Source organism: Martes martes (genome assembly GCF_963455335.1).
Source record: "Martes martes genome assembly, chromosome: 4".
In the NCBI taxonomy this organism is placed as follows: Eukaryota; Metazoa; Chordata; class Mammalia; order Carnivora; family Mustelidae; genus Martes; species Martes martes.
The window spans coordinates 67,917,899-67,930,476 of NC_137891.1; the positions used below are offsets into that span (position 1 = coordinate 67,917,899).

At 38.4% G+C, this 12,578-nt stretch overlaps 1 protein-coding gene across 2 annotated transcripts in view; it reads left to right on the forward strand.

Annotated features, from left to right (window-relative positions):
- CYP7B1 (cytochrome P450 family 7 subfamily B member 1) overlaps positions 1 to 12,578 on the forward strand; it is a 164,980-nt gene that overhangs the window by 143,090 nt on the left and 9,312 nt on the right. For both annotated transcript variants that reach the window (XM_080799914.1, XM_080799915.1), the window contains 2 exons: positions 1,458 to 2,045; positions 2,537 to 2,743. In XM_080799914.1, the coding sequence (XP_080656040.1) occupies positions 1,458 to 2,045; positions 2,537 to 2,743 (795 nt within the window). The remainder of the gene's footprint in view (positions 1 to 1,457; positions 2,046 to 2,536; positions 2,744 to 12,578) is intronic.

Genomic DNA, 12,578 nt, shown 5'->3' on the forward strand with positions numbered 1-12,578 from the left:
CGTTCAATTTAATTTCTATGATGCTGTTTGAGTTACCAATAGATAACAGTTGAGGCACTGCTGGTCTGATAAAGTACACTCACATACACAAATATACAAAGAGGAATAATGAAGTGAAGAAGAAAGTGTGAATGGTCCTACAAATTGTCATGTCTATTAATTGTTTTCTAAGAGGGCAATAAATAGGCATGACAGTTTGTAGGATCATCTGAACTTCATGTGTGTTCTTGGGAAAGAAAGATTTATTAAATGCCATTATTAAATACTATTTGCAGAATACTTCTAATTAGGAGTCTTAAAACAGCACTCTAGTGAGAAGAAATCAGCACTGTGTAAGGAAAAGAACATGCATGGGAAGTGACTTCTTGTCCAGGCTCTGGAGGGAGCCGGCGAGAGCTGGGAACTCTCCAAGGTTCTGACAGTTTGGGGAGCCCTACCAAAGTAGGACTATGTTCCTCCCTGTGCTGCCTTAAATCCCTTCAGGCCCCTGTCAAAAATAAAGACTCATTGGTCCCACATCTCAACTGTATGAATCAGAATCAGGCAGGAATCTGTATTTTTAACCAGTACTCTATGTCTTTTAATTGAGTAAGTTTGGACAACACTGATCTATGAAAAGACCAAATGTCACCACCTCAAAGAACACTTGCTGATAGGTAACTCTGGGCAGACCAAAGTGGATTTCACTTTCTGCTTCCCTTACCTTGTGTTCACACCTCTTCAAGAATTATTTCTTTACCTCTTTTTATCTTAAGAGGAAAGAGATCCAAACAAGTATCTGAATCTCAATAAATGTTGAATGGAGGGATGAATGCATAAATGGACAGGTTCTAGTTTGGAATCCTGTTTTAGTCATAAATCAGTAGGTCACCTTGGACGTGTTACTAAATCTCCATGAACCACTATTTTCTCATCTATAAAAAAGAAAATGCTGGCATTTGTGATTTGGTATTAGTGTCACACTAAACATTGAGTATCTGCTTCATACCACATCTTCATTTGTCTGAGTTAAGATTATTGTATCCAATCAAAGCTAAGATGATATCAGGTATGAAATGGCTTTCTATAAAGTGTAAATAATAACTTTGATATGTTTGTTTGTTTGATGTTTGTTTTCTGTTTGTATTCTTAGGGAAAATATGAGAAATGTTTAAGTCAAGGGATTCTGAGGATATTTCAGGGGTAGTTTAAATATTTGGTTATTTAGTTAAAATAAAACAGTATCTCTTTAAAAGCCATTCAGAACATAAGAATATTTGAGTTTCTCCCACTTATCTTCCATTTTTAACAGAAACATATGGGGGATCTCTGAACAAAATGGATTTTTATTAAATTTTGCATCTCTCTACATGTTAGTTATTAAGGTCTTTATAATATTGATTAAAATATTTTCAAAGTTCAGGTATTTTGTTTGTTTTGCTCCCAACTGAACTCATATTCTCATTTATTTCTTTCAGGAAAGTATATAACATTTATCCTGGACCCTTTTCAGTACCAGTTAGTAATGAAAAGTCACAAATTAAGCTTTCGAGTGTTCACTAATAAACTATTAAGGAAAGTATTTTCCATCGAAAAGTTGGCAACCAATGATGACATGAATGATGATCTTCATGGCTGCTATCATCTTTTACGAGGGACATCTTTAGATATACTCACAGAAAACATGATGCAGAATTTAAAACAATTTTTTGAACTCCAACTATTAAAAACCACAAATTGGAACACAGCATACCTGTTGACATTCTGCAGCTCGGTAATATTTGAGGTCACGTTCACAACCATATATGGACAATCTCTTGCTGGCAATAGGAGAAAATTTATTACTGAGCTAAGAGATGATTTCTTAAAATTTGATGACAAATTCCCGTATTTAATATCAGACATACCGATAGAGCTTCTAGGAAATGTCAAATCTATTAGAAAGAAACTTGTAAAACTCTTGACATCAGAACACTTAGCTAAGACACAAGGATGGTCAGAAGTTGTTCAAATGAGGCAAGATATCCTGGAGAAATACTATACACTTGAGGACTTTGAAATAGGAGGTAAGAAACTTCTGAATGATTACTTGTCTAAAATAAAACAATTTACAATAGACCTTTGAAATAAAAAGACAAAATGGTGACCTTGAAAATTTTTATGCTCTTTCTAATTGGCTAATGATAAAATGTTTTACTCTGAAACAACCCTCTGTGATAATTGATTTTTTTCTTTCTTTCTTTCTTTTTTTTTTTTTTTTTTTTTTTTTTGCTGAGGTGGTAAAACAAGATACTTAATGGGGATAATGAGAAAGAGTATAACTAAGCTGCATTTACTCCTCTTATCTCATCTCCCACCTCCCCACCCCCCACACGCACATTACATTTTAAACTATTCTCATTAAGCAGAAAATTAGACTTCAGAAGCCTATTGGTCCTCATTAGCATGCACTGATCCTTGGCTGGGTCTGTGTCCTAACATCTTTTAATTAGCACACTGCAAATCTAATCAGTGTAATAAACGCTATTAATCTTCCTTTTCACTTATTTTCTCCCAGCACATCATTTAGGCTTTCTCTGGGCTTCTGTGACAAACACTATTCCAACTATGTTCTGGGCGATGTATTACCTCCTCCAGCACCCAGAAGCTATGGCGGTGCTGCGTGACGAAATTGACCATTTGCTGCAGTCAACAGGTCAAAAGAAAGGGTCTGGATTTCCCATCCACCTCACCAGAGAACAATTGGACAGCCTGGTCTACCTAGGTAATTTATTTTTATCTGTTATGAAGAAAAGAAGGTACCTCTCTGCAAACTCAGTTTATCACTCAAAGCTGTTTACCAAGAGGTGGAGGACACAGCTGCCTAATTGACATAATAACACCCATTTACATCAATTATAAATTATGTAGTTTATAACTGTAGATACTCTCATTACATGTAAACATTAAGGCCTAGGTAATTAACTATGCAAGGTAAGCAAAAGGCTAACCCAAAGCTTTGCAATTATTTGGAAAAAAAAGTTTATGCCTATTAAGTCATTTGATTCTGAGCATCTGTTGGTGTGCTAACGCTTTCCAAACACTGCTACACTATCTTAACAAGAAAGGTATTTGGGGATTGAAAAAGGAAGTATTTCAGAACAGCAACTTGTATACAAGATGCATTTATTCTTACCTAAGATGGTGTCTACATTTTCAGGCAGAGGTTAGGATGTTTTATATAGCTTGAAGTGTCTGACTCTCAGAAATGTAGTAAAAGTGATTTCCACTGGAACTTCTTGATTTGAATATACTTGGGGGGAAAAAGGAAGAAGGTAGAAAAGAAGGGGAGACGGGAAGGAAAAGAAGCAGCAACAGCTACTAATTACTCCATGTGAAATGTCAATATTTTATAAAATATTCACTGACTCATGAAGTATGCATGGTCACTATTTCAAATATATTTGAGGTCAGGAGGGACTCAGTTATTTTTCTACTTCTACAGAGACCTGTACGCCAGCAACGTGAGCTTTTGATGACAGTGGATTGCATTCTCTTTTACCGGTTTCGATGAGACACTTTGTATCTTTATGTGAACAAACTTTAACTCCCTAACTTAAATTCCATATTAATGAGTTATTTTCTGTGCCTTCTGTATTGACATTTCCTCCTGTGGTATCCTTTACTATACAATAATCCAAGACCCTTTGGATGCATGTAAGAGTAACTCTTTATATATCTCTGTTGCTTCACTCCTCTGATAGGGTAGACAAGTATTTTAGCCTGTGTTGGCCTCAATTGTTTATCTTTTAAGTGTGTTCCAGGTTCTTTGATGGGAACTTCTGGGAGCAGAGGACTTACAGATCTTGAGTAGTGTTGACTATTGGCAACGTTAAAAAGAAAAGCCCATGTGTTCTAGAGAATGTTCCCACTGTGTAGGCTAAGACCTATCAGAGGCAGTAGCAGGAAGCTTATCTTGTCCTGATGGGTGGTTAGCTTGCTCAATCAGTTGGGATACATGTGTCATCTTCTAGTTTGTTTTTTTGTTTTTTTTTGTTTTTTTTTTAGCATAAGTTAGCAAAGACATTTTATATTTGCTTGGTGAAAGAAAATAATCCCAACATTATTAAAATACAAATATTATTTTGGTTTTCTTTGCAGAATTATTGGTGAACAAATCCAAAAAATTTGCATAAAATTCTGGGCAGTAACCTTCACATGGATACACACTATTTTCAGGGTAGAAGATTCAGAGTTCTATGAAAATCAAGGTTGCTTTCCCATGTATTCAAGTTATTTCAGTTGTATTTTATGAACCAGGTGATGGGTACTGGGAAGTAAAGCAAATAAACTTAAAGGAATATGTGTTTGTATTCTGTACACAGTTATTACTTTTAAAAATTTAGTTGAAATTCACCAACTTCTTACTCTCAGTATCTTGTTGAAAGAAAAGATCATTTTAAAATGATGGTATTGAAGCAGAAATGTTTAAATTTATTTGATCAGAAGAAATGGCAAGTTCCAGAGCTACACTTTGGGTCCATTTAAGTCCGTAGCTAGAGTTAGAGATTTTCATGCTCTGAGCCCTCATGAATTTATGGGCCCTTTATCATCAACAAAGGAACAGTAACAATCCCAAGAGATTGTAGATCTACCTGGATAAAGGCAGCACCTTCAGCAATCTAGAAAAGGTGGACGTCTGTTCATTGTGACCTTGGTTACCAGCAGGGGCCAGTGTTGCTCATTACGAGAATTTAATCCTCTAGAAAATAATGTGCATTTTTTTCCTTATACGAGATAAACAGTTTTATGCAGATTGAAACGAATTTTTATATGAATCAGTTACACAACACGTGACCTCTGCATCTCATCATAGTTCAATTGTGAATAGTCTTCTATATCAGAAGAGTATGAATTCTTTGTACAAAGGGAAGATTTACAGGATTAAAAATTTACCGTGTACCCCCATGGTATGGGTGTATGTGTTTCCCTTTTTTCATGTCCCTAAAGACAGAGGTCTCTGTAGTTATTCTAAGTACATTTCTTTATAAAGAAAGATATCTTGAATTTTTAGTATTATAAGGAAAAAGATCACAAGGATGAAATGAATGCCACTTTTTTTTTTTTTTAACTAGTAAGAAGTTTTTTAACCAGGAAGAAGAAAAGAGATTTTTTTTTTAACAAAGATTTTTCATGTCAGCCTACATTGATTATAAAGTAAGGTTGAAAGGGAAGTTAGAATGCCATAGAAATGAGTGCTTTATTCCTGACCAGAAATGATTTCTCTTTTTTAGAGTGGTTATAGAAGACAGAGTCCAATGGGGCATAGGTTTATCGTGGTGCGAATACTTGTGCATATATTATTGACATTTGTGGCTCAATCCTGTAGGCCTTGCATGTATCAGATTTCCTCTGACATCAATATACACTTAACGTCAGCAAAAGTTAAAATATGTAACATAGATTGGGCTTTTAAGTACCAAGCCTGTTTAAGTAATTCAAAGCAATCATGTGTTTTAAGAGGTTATGAGGGATTTATGCTTTTTCCCCTTGGCTCTTGAAAATCTTTCTTTAAAACCATTCCGACCTTTTCTTTTAGATAAAGAAAAACACAACTTTATTATGTACCTTATTATAAGGACTCTGCTTATCATGACCTTACTACAATTTTATATCTCTCAATGTTTAATAAAGGTTTAATGTTTAATAAATGTTTAATAAAGATTTCTACAACAAAATTTAAATTTTTAAAATAAGTTACTAACTACGGTTAGCTCAGATAAATGTCAGTGGGGGCCAAAATCTCAATAGGAAAAGTTGTTGTTTGAACGAAGTTTGAGAAACCCTGAGAGAAAAGTAAGAATTATTCTGTTTTCCCAGAAAGAGAAACCTGGGATGGAGGTAGGATTTAGAACTATAGATTTCCAAGACAGGAAAAGCAAAAGGAGAAAAGACGAGTCCCAGAGAAGGTAAGATAAAAGAGAATGCAAGGAGAGGAAGCTCTCAAAATTGGAATTTTGACAAATGGCTAGCAAAGAGTCTCACTGAGTACGACTTCTGACTTCCAGAAGTTTACCTAGATAATGCATAACTTAAAAAGTATGGATTCAATAAATGTCATCTCTTGCTATCACCAAAATAATCCTGACTCTCAGTGCCATCCCTGCAGTGCGTACATTGTGTTCTTCATTTTCAGTTATTTGTGAACCAAGCTGGTTGCAAATTCAGGTCTACCTCATTGCACAGGCGTGCCCTTTCTGTGCATCACACATGAAAAAAACAAACCTGCTTTAAGTAAGAAGAACGTAAGTTGAAGTAGATTGTAACTTCTGAACCGAATAACTCAGGCGAGTTGCAGGCACCTAATTTTTGTCCAATTACATATCCTCAAAATGAGAAAAGTTGCACGCGTGGTGGTGGTAAGGGACATTGGAATAAAAGGAGGTGCTATAAAACTAAAACTCCGCAGAATTTGCACTACTCTCTTGCAAGGAGATCGTCTATTATACAATTTAGCCTTAGAATAATAAGCCTGCAGTGATTCTCCAACAAAATTCTACCAAAAATTGCTAAGCTCATTGTTTGTAATTAGTGAGGAGAAAGAAAGGGAAAGAAATGATCAGTTGGGAAAGATAAAGATCCTTGAATAACAAATGATGAGTATTAGATGTAGTCCATGTTAAATATATTAATGCCTGCAAAATCTTAAGGCAATTTTATGGACTCAAACATTGTTTCATGTGATCTTCACCAAAATCCTGGGGGGCTGGGGCAGCCATTATTTTGCATGATTTTCACAGATGAGAAAAATATCAGAATGCTGAATAACTTGCATGGGAGTAAAGGGTTTTCTTGCCCACCCACGCTTCTCTCCTGGACATGGCTGAGAGCAGAATCCTTAAAGTCATTTTTCATTGTCTGAGCTGAGACGGGGGGAGGGATTCTTTGTATCCTGATTCAGCAAAGCCACCCATGATATGCACATGTATGAGATCAGATGACTTGAACAAGATGATCATACAGTTAACTATATTTTTAATTTCCAGATGACACAGTGTGAATGACAATATTAACAACTATTTCATTATGTGGCAGGCACTGTGCTACCTGCTTTAAATATATTAGCTTATTTAACCCTCAAGTATTATTATCTTCACTTAATTATTAGGTAACAAGATTCAGAAAGATTAGTTAACCAAGTCAAGTCATGAAGCTAGATTGTGGCAGAACCGGAACTTGATGGCCAGTCTAACTCAAAAGCTAACCCATAAATACTGTCATGTTAAGGAGCAAATGCTCCAGAACTACACCAGAGACCTTGACCACTATTTTACAAGGATATGGATCACAAATTCTCAGATACAGTTGTGTTTGAGGGAAAGGATAGGGCTCAAGGTTCACATCAGAATCTTGTCAGTGTTTTTAAATAAAGGTAAATTTTTCATTTTAGAATAAGTTTAGATTTACAGAAAAATTATAATGATGATAGAGTTCCTATATCCCCCCTACACACACACACACACACACACACACATAGTTATCCTTATCATTAACATCATCAATGTGGTTGTTTGTCACAATTGTGGGCATTATTTTGAAAAAAGTTCATTCAATATTAAAAATAATTGTATATTTGAAAAATCATACAGGGGCAGCTGGATGACTCAGTCAGTTAAGCATCCAACTCTTGATTTCAGCTCAGGTCATGATCTCAGAGTCTCGAGATCAAGCCCCACATTTGGCTCCACACTCAGTGGGGAGTCTATTTGAGATTCTTTCCCTCTGCCCCAACTTCTGCTGGCACCTGTGCATGCTCTCTCTTTCAAATCAATAAATTAATTTTTTAAAAAAGAAAAATCATGCATAATTTGGACAATAAATTGAATGAAATCCTCTCTTCCAATGGGTATATTCAGGAGGTATAAATTCTTCGTTTAGAAACTTCTATCTGGAGAAGGAGGGAGTGGTATCTTTCACAAAGGGGTACACCAGTGATCAGACAGTGAGATTTTTCTAGGTAAGGAAGAATTGGTCAAAAAGTGAAAAAGACCAGCTGGACGTGTGTATCAGATTTTCAGTTCAGCACAGAGCTAAGAGGATTAGATGACACAATGATTACTGGAAACAGGACTTGAGACGGAAACAATGAGAAGGCAAAGAATTGGACTTAGGTCAAGCATCAATTGCCTAAGAATAAATAGGATGAGGAAATGTGTGGCTTAGCAGAGAAGGGTTTAAAACAGTGGTTCTTAACCTTGATTACTCATTGGGATCAACTCGGGAGCTTTAAAAACTACTCATACCTGGTCGCACCTCCAGAAGTTCTGATTTCATTGGTTTGGGGTGCAGGCTGATGGCTTTAAAAGCTCCCCCAGGTGATTCTAATGTGCAAAGAAGGTTCAAAACCACTAATTTAAGGGTTTAGTTAATGCAGTGGTTCTGATTCCTTTGATCTGGAATGGAGCATTTTTTTTTAAACCATTTCCGGTGATTCTAATGGGCAGCCAGGGCTGATAGCCTCTGGAATATCAGAAAGTTCAAGACAAGTCAGTGGCGATATGATTTCAAAAATCTGTTGTCCCTCTGCTTCCAACAAAACATTAAAAGAAGTCTGATGTGCAGGGTAAAGAAAGTAGTTCCTCTCTACATTTCTAATTAAAATAACCACACCCACTTCTGCCACATTTTAAGAGGCAAGTTGGCTAATTGAATTCATCCAGGATGTCAAAAGACTGAAGGCTACATTGTCTCTGACATACAATTTTTAAATGTCATGATGGGGACACCTGGGTGGCTCAGTGGGTTAAGTGGCTGCCTTTAGATCAGGTCATGATCTCAGGGTCCTGGGATCGAACCCACATCAGGCTCCGCACTCAGCGTTGAGTCTGCTTCTCCCTCTGCCTCTGTGATCCTTCTCCCTCTGTGATTGTTTTCGCTCTCTCTAAAATAAATAAAATCTGTAAAAAATGTTAAAGATAAAAATGTCATGACAGTTGTCTTTAAATTTTTTTAAAGGACTGTCACGTGGAAGAGGGATTAGAATTTTTTTTCCCTTTGCCTCTTTTCAAAACAGTAGAAATTAAAAGGAGGAAATTTCAGCTCACTATGAAAAATAACTTTCTGCTAAATGTACATTTTGAATGCCATCTTTAGAGAGGTATCTACTGAGAAATTGCACAGAATCCTCTCTAGGATCTTGTGGCTCATTCCTGTCTTTAAGCACCTCCCAACTTTGAACTACCCAGATTACAGTATCCACGAAGGCTAAGTCCATTTGCTGTGTTTTCTTTTTTTCACCAGTAGCAGTGGTCCAGTGCCCTGAACAGAGTAGGGTCTTAATAAACATTTTTTTTAAAAGATTTTTTTATTTATTTGACAGAGAGACAGCAAGAGAGGGAATTCAAGCAGGAGGAGGGGGAGAGGGAGCAGCAGTCTTGCCGCTGAGTGGGGAGCCCAATGTGGGGCTTGATCCCAGGACCCTGGAACCATGACCTGAGCCAAAGGCAGACACTTAAGGACTGAGCCACCCAGGCGCCCCAATAAACGTTTATTAAACATATGAATGTTGAATTTACTTTTCTAGAGGAAACCAAATGTTTTGTCTGCAATGCAGAGTAAAAGTAGACTTCTGTACCAATTCAGATTTACTCTTAATTTTATTTAAAGCACAGTTGTTGAGCTAAGAACTAGTTATTTGCTTTACGTTATCTGATTACTATAATTGATTTCTTAAAAAGATTTATTTATTTATTTGAGAGAGGGAGAAAGCACATGCAGGGGAAGGGGCAGAGAGAAAATCTCAAACAGACTCCCCACTGAGTGGGGACCCCCAGCACAAGATCAGTCCTACCACATCGAGATCACGACATGACCCCAGCCAAAGCCAAGAGTCAGGTGCTCAACCCACTGAGCCACCCAGCATCCCTGATTATTATAATATCTAACTGATCTTCTCACCTGTCTTAAAGGCAGTTATGTAACGATGCACCCACACACCTGGAGCCTCACTCCAGTTCTTCACACCTTCTAGAGAGCTGCCCGCACATCCCCCTCTCCCCCTTCCTCATCCACCTTTGTAAGACCGCCCAAGCGTTCAGCCCCAGTGGACCGCGGGGTGGCCTGGCTGTCCATTTCACTCCAGCCATCACTGCTATCCACTGATCACCATGGCTAATCAGATGGTACGACAGTCTGCACCAGTCATTAAGATGACCCAAATTAACAGCCTGGCCATGTCACAGTACATTCATTCCACATACACAGACATGGCCTAAGTGTGAGGCAGAAACTTGGATGTGCTTATTTGTGTTTGCGTTGTTACATGCATTATTGATTGTCATGAGCTGCTTCAACGCTTTAAATCTGCAAACGAGAATCATCTGTCAATTATTACAGCCAGAATGGAGATCTGAGGGCAAGAGAGAAAGTGTACATGCCTTCTCCTACCAGCACATCCTTTCGTTTGCAATTTTCCTTCACAGTTACGTGGTAAAATGTCTTAGCTCAACATATTCCCCAGCTTTTTGCTTAGAAGGGATACTTAATGAGAATATTTTTAGATCCGGAGAAGAAAAACAGATCCCTCCTAGCCAGGTGAAGGAGGTAGTTCAGGCCCTGAATTGTAAGGTCATCGTGGGAATGCTATAATCCAATTTTTCTACTGTATACCGGTTAGTAAAGCTCAGCTCTTAATAAAACACAGGCAGCCTTATCTTAATCGCAATCGCAATTGCTGGCACCTTGTGGTGCCTGGTGTAAATTATCCCCAAAATATTTGCATTCTCGATAGCCGTTTCTCTACAATGCATTTAATAAGTAGAGGGTCCTATTACCTGCTAAATGTTAGTATGAATTAACAATCCATTATGCACAATAAGTTTTATAAAACATTTACAGATAGAGATCATGTTTAATTAAAATTAACTTGCATATGAAAGCCAAGTGCACTAATGATCACAATGACCTTTTATTACCTACAGTCCCTTGTTTTGGCTGGATGATTGACAGCTTGCTGTTTGGCTACCATGTTGAATTTCAGCTGACAAGACTTTTCATTTTAACTCAATTTGCCCGCCTATCACAAGCTGGTGGCAGGCCAGACCCAAGTCACCCAGCTTTGCCTCAGCAGCTTGCTCTACTTCTCATTAGTACGCATTTATTCAGTGGAAATTGGAAGACAAATGCTTGAAGGCATGTGAACTAAGTATAGCAAATTAGGTTTAAAGACTGAATATTTATAAGTATATGGAAAGTTTTTTTTTTTTTTTAATTCTAGAGCAAATTGAGAACTGAGTGCTAGCTTTGGTATAAAAGAAATGAAGATAGCAAGAGGAAGGAAGATTCTAAGAATAACAATACTATAAGCTTTTTCTTTCCATTTTGGAAATATGTAAAATCTCTCTGACAACACCTTATCAACTACCAACCTGGCCTCTCTTTCGTGGAGTGCTTGCACAATGAAGTTTAACACCTCGTGTGTGAGAAGGGGGGAAAAAATGAGGGTCATGTTCATTTGTTGCTTGGTTATCCCTTGGTATGTTTTAAATTGCCTTGTTTGTTCGGCACTAGCACAGAAACAGATGTTGCTCTACCGTGCAGGATAATTTACTGTACCTCCTGGTGCAGCATGGAAGTCCTCCCAGGGCCCAGCTGGTCTGTCAGTGGCACTGGCTGGTGTCTGCTCAACTATGACAACTACAAGTAGAGGCTGCAATTTTTTTTATTGTGCAGTTGTCATTCTTCTCAACATAGAGCTCTGCCCGCGTTCTTACTGGGACTGGTGGAAAAGCTGCTGGCTTTTGTGTCTGTTCTGTTGTAACGCAGAACCACGGAAGCTCCCCTCTCCATTGTTGATAATAATGCAACTCATTACTTTTGTCATCTAATGATCATCAGCGTGATCGCTCAGAGCGAGAGCCAGCCTCGCCTTGCACACATAACTGGTACTGGAAGGTAAAACAGATTTGTCATTTACGATCTGACCGCTAAGCCCCACTTTGTGCTCCATTATTGTGATTAACTTCTGCATAAGAGATGCTTGCCCAATTGTCATTTGCGATCCTGCAGTGGGCGCAAGCTGCCGTGCTTCCCCCGAGCCCCACCGGCCAATCGGATGGGACTATGTCGTTGGGACTGGTAAACGCCTGCCCTGTCGCAGAGCCACCCCACAGTGATTTCGCTTTTGTCTGTCTTCTTCCAACACCCCTACTGGACTTGGGGGAACGGCATCGCTACATATGTCAGCTACCGTTTCACACCACAAGCGAAAATGCTGAGGTCCCGCTGTTGACCCAACAGAGCAAGCCGCCGTACATGGGAAACTGACCCTTGCGTTGCACCACAGAGATGTTGGTCACCGGTGTCCTGCCAGCTGAGATCCGTCGTGTCAGGTGCCTTGTGGCTATCTGCAGTGGAGTCCACGTTCCAAAACCGAAGTTCTTTTCTGGCCTCATCACCAACAAGCCGATTTGACTCTGCCTGATTATAATAACGAAGGCAGTCCAAAAGAATATGCACAGCCTCACTGTACGTCACATTGAATCACCACGCTGGCCACACAGAGCGGACCGCAGCCTCATTTCTTTAGACAATCTCACGCTGAGGGGGAAATGTCCTGGGAG